The sequence below is a fragment of the Choloepus didactylus genome, chromosome 2 (genome assembly GCF_015220235.1).
Source record: "Choloepus didactylus isolate mChoDid1 chromosome 2, mChoDid1.pri, whole genome shotgun sequence".
In the NCBI taxonomy this organism is placed as follows: Eukaryota; Metazoa; Chordata; class Mammalia; order Pilosa; family Megalonychidae; genus Choloepus; species Choloepus didactylus.
The window spans coordinates 101,655,878-101,674,234 of NC_051308.1; the positions used below are offsets into that span (position 1 = coordinate 101,655,878).

Below are 18,357 nucleotides of genomic sequence, written 5' to 3' on the forward strand. Positions count from 1 at the left end.
ACTGCTGGCTTAGACTCCTTACATAAATAAAGTGAAGGTGAATCTGAGCCTTGGAAAGCAGAATGAAGAGTAGAATTAGCCATTGTCTTATGAACCTTAGCTGCTAATTTGAATAATTAAGCCCCCAAGATAACAATTTTTAAAAAACAGAAGCAGGAATTTCCCTGGGTTGTCTGGACAGTTGTATAAGTGTGTTAAGAAGTTAGAAAATTCAAATTTAGGAAAAACACCTCCACTGACCTTAGTAGTCTAATCAATGCCTTGTTAGTCTGTTTTGATTTGACCATGAAGAATTCACATTATAACGCAAGAGTTAAAGCAGGGTGATCCCAGCAGCCAGCAGTCAGCCATTTTCCCAGACAACATCAGCTTGACTTGACAAAGTCCTGCTGTGAGAGAAAAATTGGTGGTTAAAACAAAATAGCTGCAGGGTTTCTGCATGTATAAATGTTTTTAAAAAAAACAGCCTAAGGGGAACATATATATTGGTCGTTACCTTCTCTCTCTCTCTCTCTCTTTTGTTAGAGAAGTTAAAAGTTTAAAGAAAAATCATACATAAAATACGGGGTTCCCTGTAGCATCCTATTGTTAACATCTTGCATTAGTGTGGTATATTTGTTACAATTCATGAAAGAACATTTTAATAGTTGTACTATTAACTATAGTCCATTGTTTACAATAGGGTTCACTGTTTTGTGTTGTACAGTCCTATATTTTTAATTTCTATTCTAGTAGCATATATACAACCTAAAATTTCACCTTCAACCATGTTCATATTTGTGAACAACAATCCATTTCATAAGATAGTAACAACTTTTCTTCTCAGAAAAGTGAAATCTTTAAAAAAATATTATCCTGCCCTAATTGGGCAGGTAAAAACTTCACCCAGATGTTTTAAATGTAGATTTGCTGGGATCACATTTACAACATGAGGCAACATTACACATACTATCTTCCATTAGCCTTAATGAGAAGGCCTTGAGACGTGGATGTGAAATCAAATGCCCTTTGCTGATTGAATCAGATTGTTAGAGTGCAACATTGGTGGGGCAGAGAACATAAGTTCAATCCCTTCGTTAGGTCAACCAATTGCATTAATTTACATTTGGAAAAAGACCACTGTTGGATCCCCTGTGATGGGACAGAAGAGGATGTCAAGACATAACTTCATGTCAGATATAATCTACTTCTAAACCAAATTGTCACAAAGAGCTGAAGATATGCAATATAGATGTATGAAAGCAAACTCATCTCATCCAACCCAATGGTTAGAAAGAAAAGAACTCCAAGTCCCTTGTCCTGGATGATGGATCACTAGTCATATATCATTTCCATCTAAGACAGACACTGCAGTTTCATTTTAGTGTGTGTGTTTAACACTGTTTTTATGGCATTCACAGTTTTCTTTCTCAATTCTTGATTTAGACCCTCACCAGATGAAGCCTTGCAGTGGCGTGATTCCCTGGACAAGCTCTTGCAGAACAACTGTAAGTTTGCACTGTCTCTTATAGGGAGTCAGGGGAGGAACAGAAACAAAACAAAAACCAAAAAAACCCTAGTGTTGCCCATGTGTCCTTTCTCCCAAACTTTGACATTTCTTCAGTTTCCCAAAAAGGTCTCAAAGAAGCCTGGCTAGCTTAGGATGCCAAGGGAATGTGGGTATTAGGCTTACAAGAAGAGGAAGGTCTACCACACTGTGGGAAAATGTGAAAATAGGGCATCATGAGGACTCTTGATTGCAGGTTGTGTTCCCATTTGTCCTGCTTAATTGTTTGAACCAGACAAGTAGCTTGAACTGTGTGCTTAATATCATCATCAGTGAAATAGGGATACTGCCTTTTCCAGCTTAACCTCATAATGCATCGATAAGGATTGGAAATTGTAAAGAGCACTGGATTATGTGTCATGGGTAGTACTTCCTAGTTCAAATGGCTGTCAAGTGCTCTTGTGACTTGAAATAGGTTGTTATCTCCCCCAGGCTCGGTTTCCTCTCATGGCAGCATGCCTTTTACATCTTCATTGAAGACATGATAAAGGTGCTGTCCGGCACAGAACTCCTTTCTGAGACAATATCAACACATCAGTGGGCACAACTTGCCTTTCCCCTAATCAAAAATCCACACTGATTCCCAAGGATCTTCAGAATAAAGTTCAAATTTCTATTGTTCAAGATTCTCCATGATAACTACAGCCTGCCGGTCTATAATCAAATTGAACTGTTCTCTGTTTCTTATAGGATTTCTACATGCTAATCCCTTGGCTTGGAATAACTTGTCCTTATGTCTCTGTTAAAATTCTCCCTCTCTATAAAAGCTAATCTAAATGTTAAATGGCTGCTAGTTTTCCTGGACCATCCAGAATGATTTGTATTCCCTCTGAACTTCCAGAGCCATTTATTTATCTACACATCTTTTATGGCACTTAACACTTTCTACTTTCTATTCTGTTCACAGTCATCTCCATTTTACTATAGATTATAACTCATCAGTAGGAAGGACTTCGTCTTCTTCATCTGGATAATTCTACAACAGGAATTGCATGCTATGGGGAAAACAAACACTTGTTAAATAATTCACTCTAAAGATATGATTCAATTTAAAATATCCAAGCTGTATTTTTCCATCTTAACCACAGAATGGAATATGAAACTCTGTTAGAAGCTGTATTAGTCAGGATTATCTAGGGAAACAACCAACAGGAGATATCTCTAAATATTATGAGATTAAAAAAAGAATTGTCTCACATGCCTGTGGGGTTGCACAAGTCTAAATTCCATAGGGCAGGCTGCAAGGTGAAAACTCTGATGAAGGTTTTTGATGAATTCACCAGGAGAAGCTGGCTGAAATACGAAATAGAAATGGAAATTCTCTCTTCTGACTGCTGAGATCATCACTTCTCCTTTTGAAGCCTTCAAGTTATTGGACGAGACTTCTCTCGTTGTTGAAGGCAATCTCCTCAGTTCATTGTAGGTGTAATCAACCTTAGATCCATCAACTTACTGATGATTTAAGTCCACAAGATGTCCTCACAGTAACAATCAGCTAGTGCTTGCTTGACCCAAGCACCATAAACTGGCCAAGTTCAACTTAACTGTCACAGAAGCTTTGCAAACATAAGGATTTAAAAAATATCTTTCACAGGATGATCATAGTTAATGGCCACAGGTAGATAATAAAGAACGTATACTGAATTGCATACAAATATTTTTTGTGTCGTGTTTGGTTGAGTAAATTTGGTAATGGAATGTCATAGTATCTTATATTTGGATACATAACACCAAAGTCTTTAATTTGGAACTTTCTCAATCTTATTCATTATTTTTAAATTAACAGACACCAGTTTTTAGAGCAGTTTTAAGTTTACAGAAAAATTGAGCATCAAGTACAGAGAGTTCCCATATACACCTTCTCCCTGTACTGCTCACATTTTCCCCTATTATTAACATCATGCATTAGGGTGGTACATTTGTTACAACTGGTGAATCAGTATCAATACATAATTATTAATGAAAGTCCATAGCTTAATTAGGGTTCACTCTTTGTGTTGTAAGTTCTATGCATTTTGACAAATGCATAATGTCACATACCACCATTACAGTATCAGACAGGGATTACAAACATTCCCTGTAATCCACCTATTATTCCCTTCCCTCCCCCAGAAGCCCTGGCAAGCAAAGATCTTTTTACTGTCTCTATAATTTTGCCTTTTTCAAAATGTCGTGTAGTTGGAATTATACAATATGTAGCCTTTTCAGACTGCCTTCTTTCACTTAGCAATATGCATTTAATTTTCCTCCATGTCTTTTTGTGATTCAATGGCTAATTGCTTTTTATTGCTTAATAATATTCCATTGTATGTATATACCACATTTTGTTTACCCTTTCACCTACTGAATGACATCTTAGTTGCTTCCAATTTTTGACAATTTTGGATAAATCTACTATAAACATTTGCATGCAGGTTTTTGTGTGGACATGTTTTCAACTCATTTGGATAAATACCCAAGGAGCACGATGCTGAATCCATATGCTAGGATTATGTTTAACTTCATAAGAAACTGCCAATCTATCTTCCAAAGTGGCTGTACCATTTTGCATTCCCACTAGCAATGAATGAGAGTTTCTGTTGATCCACATCCTCACCAGCATTTGATGTTGTTGGTGTTTTGGGATTTTAGCCTTTCTAAAAGGAGTGGTGGCTTCTTAGTTATTATTATTATTTTGATTATTAATTTATTAACTTTTGATTATCTTTTAATTTCTTGTGATGAACAGAGTACCCTATTCTGGCACTTACAAGGTGTTAAAAAATGTCCATTGAGTGAATGAATGAATGAATGAATGAATTTTGCTTCCTGGACTCAGTGTTTTTGGAACCAACAGTATTCTAGCAGATGACATATTGGTAACTTATGAGCACTAAGTATCCTGAGTACAAGTATTTGTTGCTATTGTCAAGAAACCTGAGTTGCTACCGGAGCTTCACGTTTTCAAAATTGTTAAAGAGGAGGATACATATTTATGTGCCCATGTACGACTCTGTCAGCATACAACCCCTAGGCCACATGTTTGTATTCTTCAGGTTTTATGGGGTAGAGAGCTGTGGGGAAAAGAAAGATAGTAGTGAGAGTCAAGTCATAGCATTGGTTTAGGGTCTGAAGTCTTTCCACTTGAAAACAGATGATTATTGTGGTGTAAACTTTAGGTCTAGGGTTTTCATGGAAATATTTTCTACTTTTCAGAGGAGAAGTAGATACATATATGTATACACATACACATACATATAATAAGTGGGTCTGTGGGTATGCATGAATATATATAATATTTTATTTACTTTTATATAATATATAAAATTTTACTTATGTGTATATGATGTGTGTATATAAGATTATATTATACATAACATATAACCTTAAATTTCACAGAATTATCCACTTATATAATTAATATTCTTAACACTTGGACAATTAATCTCCCCAAAGCCACAACTGAAAAGCATTTGATAAATATTTCAGTCAAAATGTTTTCCTTGAAAGGGACATTAATCCATTCAAACTAGCTCAAATGAAAAAATATGGATATAGAGATCTCACAGAAACAGAGAAGAGCTATGCCCTATGGGAGATGAAGCTGGATCCAGGACACCATCATGTGGCAGCCTCTCTCTCTCTATTTCTCTGTTGTCTTCTCTGTCTCTCTGTTTTCCTCTTCATCTCCATATCCCTGCCTCTGCTTCTCTCTCTGACTCTCCCTCCTTTCTCTGGCTTTCCTTGTCATCTCTGTTCTTTGCTTCTCTCTGCCTGTTTATCCCTAGAGAAGAACTTGTGGAATGACAGGCGTGCCCAAATGATTCCTTTTCCATAACCACTGACCTGGAGAAACAGTATTTGACCTATTCCGCCAAATGCCCACTATTGTGTATCATGAACAACTTTAAGTCAAACTTTGGCAGCCCAGTTCTGAGATTTTTCGAATTGCTAAAATGAATGACCTACAATAAAAAAAATTCAACATTAGCAGTGATTGATGCAAAAAAAAAAATTAAGAAAGATACACTTGAGAAATACATGTTTTAATTTTCACAATCCCTTCTTGCATGTTTGATTTGATAAATTAAACCATTCAACCTCGAGGCAAGGCATCTTTGTTGATTTATAAGGGACATTAGGCATTATCTTGTGCTAGTGTAGAGCAATGACTCACAGTCGATATAGTTACCCAAGTATTCCTTAAATCCATATTTTTCTTAATTTTTCCTGAGTGGAAATGAAATCAATTGGTACCAAACCTCTAAAAAATAAGACAAACTGCTATTCAGTCTTTTCTTTACTAGCTAACATGATTTTGATTCTTCTTACCTATCCACATTTTAAAATTGTTTTTAATCATCCAGTACACTTGACTCTGTTGTGAAAGTACATCAATTTCTCTACATGTTTTGCCTTCAGTTCTATAGGTAGCATCATCTGTTTTCATTTATTAGGTCCATGTGTTACGTAACTATTATGTTTTCTTTAAATACAAAAAGAGATTGCACATGAGATATTAAGACTAACATTAAATAATTGCCCCACATGACCATCTTTAACTGCGTAACGAGACACAGTCCACTAGCAGAAAAATTTCCACTTAGATCCAGTTTTCCCAGGAGGTCCAAAAGGTCAAAACACTTCCTTGAGACACCCTTGAGATTTGGACTCTTCCTTGGGGAGCAGAGTAGCTTGGATGTGGGCTTATCTGTTTCTGTCTTTGCATTTTCCTTTTCCTCCACCCCCCCCCCCACCCCAGCCCAGTATCCTTTCTTCTCTTTTCTGGCTCACCTTTATCATTATCTGACCCACTGACCATCACAATTTCCTTTCAGACAACAATTATAATAATAATAGCAACAGCTAACATTTATTATTCACTATGTGCCAAGCACTGTCTTAAGCATTTTGCATATTTCAGTTTATTTAATGATTGCAGTACTTTTATGAAGTAGGTACACTAACAATCCCTATTTTTTCAGGTTAGAAAATTGAGGCGCAGAGAGGTTAGGTAATTTGCCCATGAAATAAAGTGCAACAACAATAATAAAATCAATAAATTCATTTTTTCTTTAAAGTTTGTGAATAGGAGAAAACACTTTCCTTAGTATGTCTTATTTAGTTCAGTGTGAACCTCTAATAAATGCCTATTACATGCACAGATTTAGGCTAGGAGGTGGGTGTAAAAGACAGGTATAGGTAAGTGAAATTCAAACCTTGAACTCAAACAATTAACAGCCTGGTGGGGAAGACAGAGTAGTAAGCAAGCAACCACAACAAAAGAACATAAAGAGATATTTTCTCTTAAAATGATAAAAATCCTCAGCACCAGGTGGATGGTAGTGGCTATATGAAGTAACATTTGAATTGAACCTTGAATGATGATAACGGTTAATTTTAAATTTTGCATGAATAATAATGATGAAAGCAAGCATTTACTGAGCTTTTGTTGTCTGGCACCATGGCAAGAGCTTTACATGAGTTATTTAATCCTCATAACAACCCTATCAGTTAGGTGACATTATTACCTCCATTTCTCTGATGCAGTAACTGAGGCTCAGAGAGGTCAGATAACCTGCCCAAGATATTGCAGTAATGCAGTATGCTAGGATTCACCCCCAGGCAATCTAGACTCTAGAGCCCATGCTTTGAGCCAATAAGCCAATAATGGCATTTATCAACTATCAATAACACTTCACTTTTCTTCCTTTAGGGAAGACTTCTGCTAATCTAATCCTCAGTACTTTTCCTTGATCCCAGAACTGTCTTGGATTTGTCTAATACTCCTTTGATTTTCAAGCTGGTTTTATAGGTAGTTTCATTTTGTTCTTAGGTAGGGCTGTCACTCTATTTTACATAGATCTCAAAAATGATACCACTCATTAGGGTTAGCTATGAGATTATAAGGTAGTCACAACCAGAGTGTTTCCACAACATCAGAGAGGCAAGTAGGTTTCACCTGCTTCCTAGCTAGATGTTGTGTTGAGAGAGATTCTAAGGCTCTGTGAAGGCTCACCAGGAAATGGGCTCTGGAGTGGGCAGGGGGAAGAGTGGTAGGCAAAGAAGGTGTTCTAGACACTGTTTGACTCTATCCTAAGAGGATTTCTTCAGGGGTAATGGGAATTCCACAGAGAGAGTCTCTGAGGAACGAACCAAGTGAAAACCAGAGGCTAAGTGGGGGAGTGGCCATCCAAGAGTTCCAAAGACTCCTCAAAGCCAGAGGAGAGAAAGAACAGCTTTAAACATCTCCCAGACCAATAGTGCATGAAGCCATTTTTATGATAGTTGAGTCTGAAAAGCCTTGAAATAATCTTGTGGAATTCAACAAGGGTGATGAAAGCAGTGCCAAGGAAATAGTCATTGCACTGGAAAGTTATTTTTAAAGCTCATTCCTTGGATACACAATAAATGTCAGTATTGCTGTGGAATCCTGGAGTGAGTTCTCAGGTCATAAATAACAATGTTTGGGAGGATTGGAATGTTATCTGTATTTCAAAGACAAAGATGCAGAATGGAAGATTCAGAGAGCCTGATAGATTGGGGAGACCTGGGGCTAATGAGAATAAATTTGCCACAGATTTATTCTGTCAAAGTGTATTTTCCACTACAAGCTTGCCTGATTGTGTGGGAGCTCCTAAGACTTCAGGCTGGCTGTCATTTCTTGGCAACTGGAAAGTGCCTGGGAATTTTTCCATTTAACAGACTATCTTACACCCTTTTGTTAAGAAACAATGAAAACTTTAGCCATGACAGAGAGGGAACTAGATCTTATCACTTCTTTTGGCATATATATGTTGTCTCCTGTGTCACTGAACTATGACAGTGTGAGAAATATGAGCAGGGAGAAAAGGAAAATATACCTGATTTTATCCAACTAAAATTATCAAGTGTTTTGAAGGTAATTCCTCTAGCTGAGCTTCTAGGGAAATTTGTTTATCATACTTAACCATTGTTCCCAGATGTATTTTTGGGTATAGATCAGTAAAAGATGTTTTTAGGGTAAATACAGAGAAGAGGGAATTGAAATGCAAAGCATTTTGCTTTGGATCCTGGAATCTCTGGTGACCTTAAATCAAGTTAATTATCTCTCTAGCCAAATTAACTTTAGTTAATTATCACTATATTGAATGGGGTTGCAGAAAACTATAAAGGGCATGAGTCAATAAAAATATATATAAGGTCAATTGGAAAAAAAGGCAGCCATATATCTCTGATTTGATCATCATTTAATTTGTGGACCTATTCTGTGAAATCAATACATTAAATAATGACTACTGAGCCCATTGAATGAAAATTTAGTCTATAAAGAGGAGTAGGGAGAAATATTCAGGGGAATGGGAAATAAATTGAAATTAGGTCAAAAGAAATAAATTTGGAAAATGAATAATTTCTCTATGCAGCACTAATGGATTGCAGAGATGTTTGCTGGTTAGGGGTGGGGGATGGGGTGGGGGGGTGGACAATTAGAAGAAAACTAGTCCCTGAAATACTGGTGACATTCTGTCCTGCCTTCTGCCTTGGGAGGGAAAGTGACACACTAGGCATGTTACTGAGTGTTGGCCTATAATTTTGATACAGCCTGTGGAAAACTAGACTTTTTCTCTCTCTTTCCTTTGGAAATCTTTCCTTTTTTTAGTTAATAAATGGGCATGGATTCTCTCTTTACAGATACCTATTTGCTAGAATATTAGCTTAAAAATTTATATTTATAGGTCAGAGCTTAAAGAGGGAGAAAATATTGATGATTTAAAATGATTTTTTCACTAATCCCCTCCAACACCTTCATAAGTAAATCTTTACCATGCTGTCTACTCATCTACACTTTGGAGGCTGGAGCTGGAGAGGTATTAAAGAAAAAGAAAATGAAAGGATCATGCCCAAGAATCCTTTAATACATAATGTATTTGAGTGTGTGCATGTATTTATATGCATATATTTGTATATAGAGACACATATATTTTCAAATAGCTATGTACATAATATTTTTAAAGTTATAAGCTGAAGTTGATTCTACATGAGCAACAGAATACTGAAACAATAGTTATAGTTATATTTAATTTAATATGTTTTCAAAACTGGCATATCATTGACATGCATAGTAACCATTCTGCATGTGGTAACTCATCCGACCCTCTCCCACTCATTCTTCAGGTATCTCATTGAATTTCACTTCTTCACAGAGGCTTTCCCTACACATAAACTGAAGTTGAGACCCTCCTGTTATTATCTTTCATATAGATGAGTTTTGTGCTTCTTCACTTTCTTTGATTCCCCAGAATTTACATGCTCTATTAGCACAGCAACCATGTCAATTTTACTTTCATAGGGTGGCACTGGTAAGCCCTTTCCCATTCTCTTGCTGATATGACATTTGTTCTGGCCTTTCATTTTTCTCCCATTCCAAGTGCATTAGAAAATGAGCAGCCTGCTTCAAGAAGCCTAATCACACATCTAATGGGAAGTAGCTTAGGATAATGCATAAATGCATTGGCTCTCGAGTTAGACTGCCTGCGTTTGAGACCTGGCTGTGCCACTTACCAGCTGGTTAACTATTGGCAAGTTACTTAACCTCTCTGGCCTCATTTGTAAAATGGGATGAAAATAGCCCCCATCTCTTAAGTTTGTGATGAGGATTAGTTAGTTGTCATTTGTTAGCTTCTTACGTAAATTACTGAAATGTATAGTGAGTAAGTCCAGGACATATAATGGGATACATTGTCTTTGTAAAATAAATAGATAAATTTCCCCAGCCATTTTTTTTTCTTTTGCAGATGGACTTGCCAGCTTCAAAAGTTTCCTGAAGTCTGAATTCAGTGAGGAAAACCTTGAGTTCTGGATTGCCTGTGAAGATTACAAGAAGACCAAGTCTCCTGCCAAGATGGCTGAGAAGGCAAAGAAAATTTATGAAGAATTCATCCAAACTGAGGCTCCGAAAGAGGTTGGTCTTGATAGATAGGTGGATAAGCCCTATTATGGGGGTCAGCTCAACAATTGTCCAGAAAGGATTTACATTGAGATACAAAACTATACTTTTGAAGCCAAAGACTACTCCTTTTTGGAAATAGGCCACCTTTACTAAGCACCTACTGGATGCAAATGCAGAGTATGGCCAAGCAGATAACTTGATTCCTGTTTAGACCTTTTCTAGCTATCTGGGTCTCACTTTAGTAGCATGTATGCTCAAGTGGGAGTAATACCAGTTGTGTAATATTGGGTGAATTACTGAATCTCTCTAAGCCTAGTTTCTTTCTTTCTAAAAACGGAGATTGTAAAAAGACTATTTTGTAGGGCTGTTGTAAGGATTAAATGAAACAGTGGATGTGAAAACATAGCTCAGTGTCTAAAATAACTAATGTCTAATGAGTAGTCCTACTGCTTATCTTTTTTCTCTCCCTCTTTTCCTTTCCTTTCCTTTCCTTTCCTTTCCTTCATTCTCTCTTTTTTCCCTGTAATCTCTAGCCTTTTTCCCTCACGCCTTTGCCATTGCACTCTAGTTCAGAACACAAGGCATCTAACCACAAAAATAAAAATATTGCAAAGCCAAGATGCAGCTAATTGATTACTACAGACAAGAAGTCAATTTCAAAGAAATTTTGGTGTAATTTACCTGCTCTTTTATTTGCTGCCTGTGAAAGCCAATTGAAAAGTCTTTTTGTGGAATTTATGATGGCCACAGCAAGATCCGGTTCATGACATTTTTGGTCTGACCACTGTAGTTCCACATTGCATGCTTAAGTTCTATCTGGGCATTAGAATGTTTCATCAAGATTTGGAGTCAAATACAGAAGTGATCTGAGCAAACCCTGTGGGTAGGCAGTAATCTATTTAAGACGATTTGAGATAACCTTTTCTTAACCAATAACTTTTCTTCCTCACATGTACTCTAGACTCCTAGAGTTCTACCATTTGCTATTTATTCCTTTGGTTATGAATTATCCCTCACTGGGTCTTGTTAAAGAATAAATATGTTTGAGAAGATAGAGAAGTTATAAACCAGCAGATGTGCTCCCTCCATGACAGAGAAGGTAGAGGTTAGGAGCATGAATGTGGTGGGTCTAATCTTGCTCCCTTCCATTCCTCAACCTCCCAGCCCATGCATATATGTTAGCTTTCCCACACCCCTGATGCCATTTATTCTGGGATATCCTTTCCTCTGTCAGCATGGAATCTCTATATGTGCATATTAGCAAGGAGATTAATTTAATGCTAAATTAGAAATGCAGTTCCAATTTTAGCCGGAATCCCCATTTACAGCCTACCTTCCTACCAACTTCACTCCTCTCACAGAATCCTAGAATTTGCTGAAACATCTGCAAATAGTGGAGACCCATCTAGACTATTGGTAGTTGCTCTGAGCTCTAATAAATTATTGTTTTCAAGGTTCTTTGTTACAACATTTGGGATTATCATGAAAATATGAGGCCTTAAAAATAGTTTCAGAATAAATAAAGCTCTGGCTGACTGAGGTACTAGAACAGACAAATGGCAGCCCCAGTGGCAAGAACCTATGGGCTAAAATTAAAATAGCCTTGGCATCCATTCAAAATGACTCTGTTCATTCAAGGATTCAATGATATTCGTAGAACCACCAAATGAAAGCAATCCAGGGTAATATAAAATAATGAACCCAAAAGAGGCATCAGAGAGAATGTGAAACCTACTCTGGGCACATAATAAACATTCAATGTAATATTTGTGAGATGAAAGGATGTAGACATCTGAGTTCTAGAACTTCCTAGATGTGTGACTAGACTAGTCTCTACCTCAAGTGCTCTATTCCTCAGTTTTCTTAACATCTCATATTCATGGATGTGTATCTGAGGTATGTTTAGTAATTGGAGCTACTATTATTTAGAAAGTTCTCTAAATCTTGTATTTTGACTTAAAAATTTACTATTTCATTTTGATGAGTAGCAGATTAGCCTACATAACAGATTTACCCAGGCAAAGAGTAACCTAAGGTTTCTTTCTCTGAATGTTCAGCTCAGATCTTTAATATTAGAAGCTGACCCAGAGCTACAGTGGGGAGAATTAGAACTAAGGTTAAAAAAAAAAAAAAAGAAAAGAAATGGCCAGTGTAGTTCAAAGAGTAGATAATTTGTACATTGCAAGTTGTCATTTGACTATATTTAAAAATAACAAAATACTGTTTTCCTAGATTAATAAACAGATTAAAATGTCCTTGAATGATCTATTGCAGGAGGCCTATACACATAAAAATAAGAGAAATAGCTGCTATTTGCTGAAGAATACTGTGTGTTAGAAGATTTTAAATGCATTGTTTCTTTAAAAAAACAAGGTTAGGAACCACTTTTATAATTTTCCAAACGTAACCATTTTGAATAAGGCTGCCTACCTAAGGCACATTTCTTAATGTGGTGGGAAGAATAATAGACCGAGAATAGAGAGATATGTGTTACAGTCCAACGTCCGCCTTACTCTAGCTGTTTGTGGGCATGCCACTTGACCTCTTTGGACCTCAGCATGTTCACACATAAACGTGGAGCCCCTCTGAGGTTACTCCAGTTCTAGCAGTCTGGTCTTCCAGCAGGCATGTATAAAGAATCTTGGCCCCATTCACCTATGACAACTTTTATCATAATCCCAACTCACTTCAAGCACAGCTCAGTCTTGCTGTCTTTTCTGGCCTGGTACTCACCAGCCATACCATTTTCCCTAACTCTGACCTATAGCCACACCCTAATTCTCTGAGCTCAAAGTCTTCTGAGTGCCGGAGAACTCTAGCACAGATACATATAGACATAGATGATATAGATATAAATGATGCATACAAATATATAGATATACAGATTGTATAAGGGAGGAAGCATTTTTAGGATTGTTGTGAGGATTAAATGAGGTATACATGTGATAGTGGCTGATGGAGGGGCTGGCACATGGTGTGTGCCTAACATTGGTTGGTTATCACCTGAGTCAGGTGTTTATTGGCACACCAGGGACCCTAATACTGCCTATCCCACTGCCTGTAGAGTAGAAGTGATGTATCTCACTTATGACTCTCCTCTCCTCATTTGTTTCATTGGTGAGAACTTCCCCCCTGCTCCCCACCTTTCATCAAAACCTGCAACCAGGGCTGACTGAGGACCCTGTCTCCTCATCCACAGGTGAACATTGACCACTTCACCAAGGACATCACAATGAAGAACCTGGTGCAGCCTTCCTTGAGCAGCTTTGACATGGCCCAGAAAAGAATCCATGCTCTGATGGAAAAGGATTCGCTGCCTCGCTTTGTGCGCTCTGAGTTTTACCTGGAGTTGGTCGAGTAGCAGTTTAGTCAGGCTGTGGGTATCATCCTGTGAGTTATGCGTCAGCAGTACCCCTGTGTTTTCTAGTAATCTACACATCTTTCCATAGCAGCTTTGCTCAAAGATACCCAAACAGGGAAAATCCCAGGGAGTGTTGCTTACTCTTCTGTCCACATTGTTTTGGATGTTTTTCTATTGTCTGCATGCCTTCCTTTGCCAATTTTTCCTTCCTGCCCCCTTCTTAACAAGTGCCCCCTACTCAGCTTGTTGTTGTCAGAGCCAGAAAGAATCACAGAAAATTCCTGACTAAAGAAATAAATATAAGATGAGAATATGATACCACTGATTGTGGGTCAATTTGATTTAGGTAATGGATCTCCACCTAAACTGGTCTTTAAAAGAATATGGATGTACAAAGGCAAATTTCATAGAAACTTAATTATGACCCCCCGGGGGATCATGTCTCTAATTATTTATGAACTTATTTAGTAAAAGATGGCAACATTATTTTGAGATAGCCATTATTTGATTTTTTTAAAAAGCAAATGCATTACTTAAAACATTGACCTTCCCCTTAGAACATCTTCATGTTAGCAATAGATTATAAATAGGAGATGCAATGATAAATATGTTGTGTTTATACAAAATCAATCTGAACACAATCCGTATTGATTCTTTCCTTACACCTTCCTCACCCCCTCCCATAAAATTGTCAAAATCTGTATTAAATCAATGACCTAAGATCAACAATGGACTATTTTATAAAAGTAGCTATACCCCTAGGATCTAGGCCTAGAGTTTCAATTTTCAAAATATTTTAAATCCTTGTAAGTGTAAAATTTCAAAATGTAAAATAAAACTGTTGCTGTCCATTGCAGTGGTCTCTCGCCTCAATATCAAGAGGGTCGTACACTAATATGTGAAAATAATGTCAAGCCTTTACTGGCTAATCATCCTGTGATGCCATCTATTTGTTTAGTAAAGGATTACTACCAAATTATCTCTGTAAAATCAATTTAACTATGCGTGGAGGCTCTCTATGTGAGGAGGCAGGATTATAGAGTACCCTACATTTTGCAAAGCAATGTGGTCCTTAAGCAACCCCAATTTTCCCTCACTATTTTGCTTCCTGCTTTAGTGAATTGTACTTACAGTCAAATACACATTTATTCATATATCCTAATATGCTTCAGGCACAGATAATTGATATGGCCATGGTATTTTTTAGTAGGTTTAAACATTTTATTCTGTATTTCATTATATGTGTTACTACATATTTTTCCCCCTCCTTGTTAGATTTGATTAAGTAATGATTTGCATATTTAGTAACAAAGAATCAAACTAAGCCATGTATGGGGATAATCAAGATGAGGGTGCTGAGTTAATTCAAAAGAAAGAGGGTGTTTTAAAAAGGATTAATAAAATTCTGAAATGTTTAAGTAGAAGATTACATTGTTTAGTCTTGTATTTCCCTTTTCTGTTTTCTTTTTTCACTGATACACTCTTAGTTTCATATGCTTAGAGCCCATTTATTCAGTTATTTCCTAAAAATATTGAAAACGAGCTGATTATATTATTCTATTCTTCAGGTAAACACTGGAGGTGTTTGTTGGGTTTTCCCTATTTTTGTTATTTCCAAGGATAATATGCCTTACCTGAATAATTGCCATTCCATGTTCTGAAAACAGATTGGAGGGACTGGATCTATCAGTCTTGTGAGTTCATTCATATTTGTCAATATTTCCCACTTCAAGAAACCCCTTTCATGAAGCAGTAGTAAGTTAGGCCAGATCAGCATTGTGAGTGTGAGGTTCTCATCATACATACATTGTGGAGGGCTGACCAGTAACACAGATAAGAAGCTCCAGGATGATGTCCCTCTATCACCTCCCTCATCATCCCTCACACTGCTCTAAATCAGTAGGAAATTGCCAACTCTTTACTTTCTAATGCAGCTAGAAATCTTAAGAACTCAGGAATCTAGACAAGTTATTTTTTTCTTGGATGCCAAACATTTTTAAGAAAAAAAAATCCAATGTAGTTAAAAATTCACATATTTTATTCACATTATTTAAAATATCCAGATATTTGAAAATGTCCAGAGAAATAACCAGACATTTCAGATCTCATCCAGCTGGCTGATGTTATAAACACTCAAATTGACTGTACCCCCGAGTGAGTAGAATTGTCAGTGGAGGATAAGAAGAGACTCACCTTTTCATAAGATGAACTTGGGAGGCAAAAGGCAGGAAAGGAAACCATGAGGACAGACAGTGCCATAAAGGACAAAAAGAATGCCCTGTAGTCAGAAAATATTAAATATATACATACACATGTATGGATCCAAAAAATGTTAAGTGTATACATACACACCTACAGATCAGAAGCTATTCAAGCAAATGACATAATGAAATTAAAAGAATGCAAATACTCCAGTTGAAAATGAGAATAAAACATAGCAATTAAAATTGCCCTAGAAAATTTCTTTGAAAGCTTTTTTTTAAACTTAGAAGAAAAGGAAAAAAACCTGTGTTACTATTAGTTTCCATGGTAATACAATGAAAATACATTCTTATAATTCTGGGAAATTAGAAAAACTGGGATGATATTTCCAGGAAAAAAAAAATGTGTCTCATCTGTTTATTACTCCCTCCTCCTCCTTCTCTTCCTCCCACTCTCCCTTGAGTAAATTGCCTGGGAACGTTTGAGGTTTAATGCAAGATCCCTGTGGTGCTTGCATTTTCCTTACTTGTGAAATGTAACTACAGTTGTAAGTGGGTTTGGGATGTACAGAGGTGGTGGAACCAAATTGTGGTCAATAGGAACAGGAATAAATGCTTCTCATTCTTGAGAGAAACCTAAGATTGGCCCAGGTAATTCTGTCTGAGTTTGATGGAGTTTGGGGTTGGAGTGAGACTAGAAGTTAAACTGGACCAGGACAAAGAGACAGATTATTGACTAGAATAAACTAGGAGACTATGTTCTATGTTCATTTGCTAAAACAATGCTTGTTGATGTGAACAAGCTCCCACCCTTTCCCTGTACACACACACACAACACATTTTCTTTCTCCCAGATAGACACCTGGATTGCAGAACAAATTGAGACACTTCAATCACATTACTTTTAAATCAGTAGAGTCAACATAAGAAAATATTTTGTGCCCCACCCCCATACTCCTTGTACTCAAATTGTTTATTGTATAAATTATGTTTTAAGTAGATTTAAGTTTTTAGTACATAACGACAGGAACTTGGCGAAAGAAATGGTTTTTATTCTTATTCTCTACAAAGTCATGGATTTTACTTGGTTGATGTGTCCTTTGTACATACTCCATTTTGATAGAAGGGTGTTATTGTTATTTCCCAAAGACTGACAGATGTTTGGAAGTTTCACTAAACACTCAACCATTAACAATTAACTAATAGGTGTTACTTGCCAAGACTTGCAGAATTATCTATGCTCTCAAAACATTGATAATATCAGAATCACTTAAAAGGCTAATTACATTTCAGAGAAGTGATTTTTACTCCTGAAATCATAGCAGGTCATTTTCCTTTGTTTCCTAGGAATTTTACAGATTTGGATGAGAGTAGGATCATGAGAAGAAAGGGGAGAAAGGAAAGACAGGATTTGGTAAAGAAATTCTCAAAACTTTAATCCCATGGCTAAGAAACATTTAAGAGTAGCTCAGCGTTATTGAAAATCAAACTGTTTCTTGCTGTCATTTTCCAGATTTGCAAGAAGGCATTTTTTTACTCACATGCAGCTAGAGGAGAAACTTCACTTTAACAGCCTGTAGAGTCTTGATTAGAAAAGAGACAAATCTGGAGAATCTATTTTCTCAATTTGGCTCGCACATGCTGGAAAGCAGAGAGTGGGGAACTCAGTTTCCAACATCCCCAAATCCAAACCCAAGGGCAAGGCAACTGTATGTAGGTCTTGGACGTAGGTCTTGGTGTATATCAGTATATCCTGACTGAATTTCTAGTCTCTCCATTCTATTAGGTAAGTTTGCATTTAACACTTGCTTTGTGCAAGACTCTTTAGTTAAGGATTTAGCAGCTGCTGCTTATGTTAAACACATTTTCACCCAAATAGGTCATATGACAGGATAGAGGAATAGATGCTGAAAGAAAGGCTGGCCCTTTCTACTTTACCATCCTAGAACTGGAAAGGTCAACTTTTCTGCTTAAAGAGACATTCATAACTTTGAATGGAAACTCATAGCAGAGTGTGACACGCAAAAAAAAAAAAAAAAAATCTGAGGAAGAGTATCCCCCACTTTACTGTTTAATAATAATCTTTTCCTACTTTTCTAGTAAAGAAACTACAAATCAACTTCTCAACATTCATGTCCAGTTTAATAAGTCTCTTACAAGTTACTTGTTCTCTCACCTGAAATATTTTTCCTCCTCATACCACTTCCGTATCTCGCTTCCACTTCTCCCCCAGCAAAAAGAAATATTTGAAATGGATAGGACTAGCCACAATTGTACTACAAATAGATTAAAAGCATTTCACTCCCTATGTAGGAAAATGTATAGGCTAAGCGTCCATGGG

At 36.8% G+C, this 18,357-nt stretch overlaps 1 protein-coding gene across 1 annotated transcript in view; it reads left to right on the top strand.

Moving 5' to 3' along the window:
• The window catches only part of RGS5 (regulator of G protein signaling 5), a 53,552-nt gene extending 35,440 nt beyond the window's left edge, over nt 1–18,112 (top strand). Inside the window, exons 3-5 of the mRNA XM_037825467.1 lie at nt 1,426–1,487; nt 10,300–10,466; nt 13,654–18,112. Of these exons, the coding sequence (XP_037681395.1) occupies nt 1,426–1,487; nt 10,300–10,466; nt 13,654–13,815 (391 nt within the window). The 3' untranslated portion in view covers nt 13,816–18,112. The remainder of the gene's footprint in view (nt 1–1,425; nt 1,488–10,299; nt 10,467–13,653) is intronic.
• The last annotated feature ends 245 nt before the right edge of the window (nt 18,113–18,357 follow it).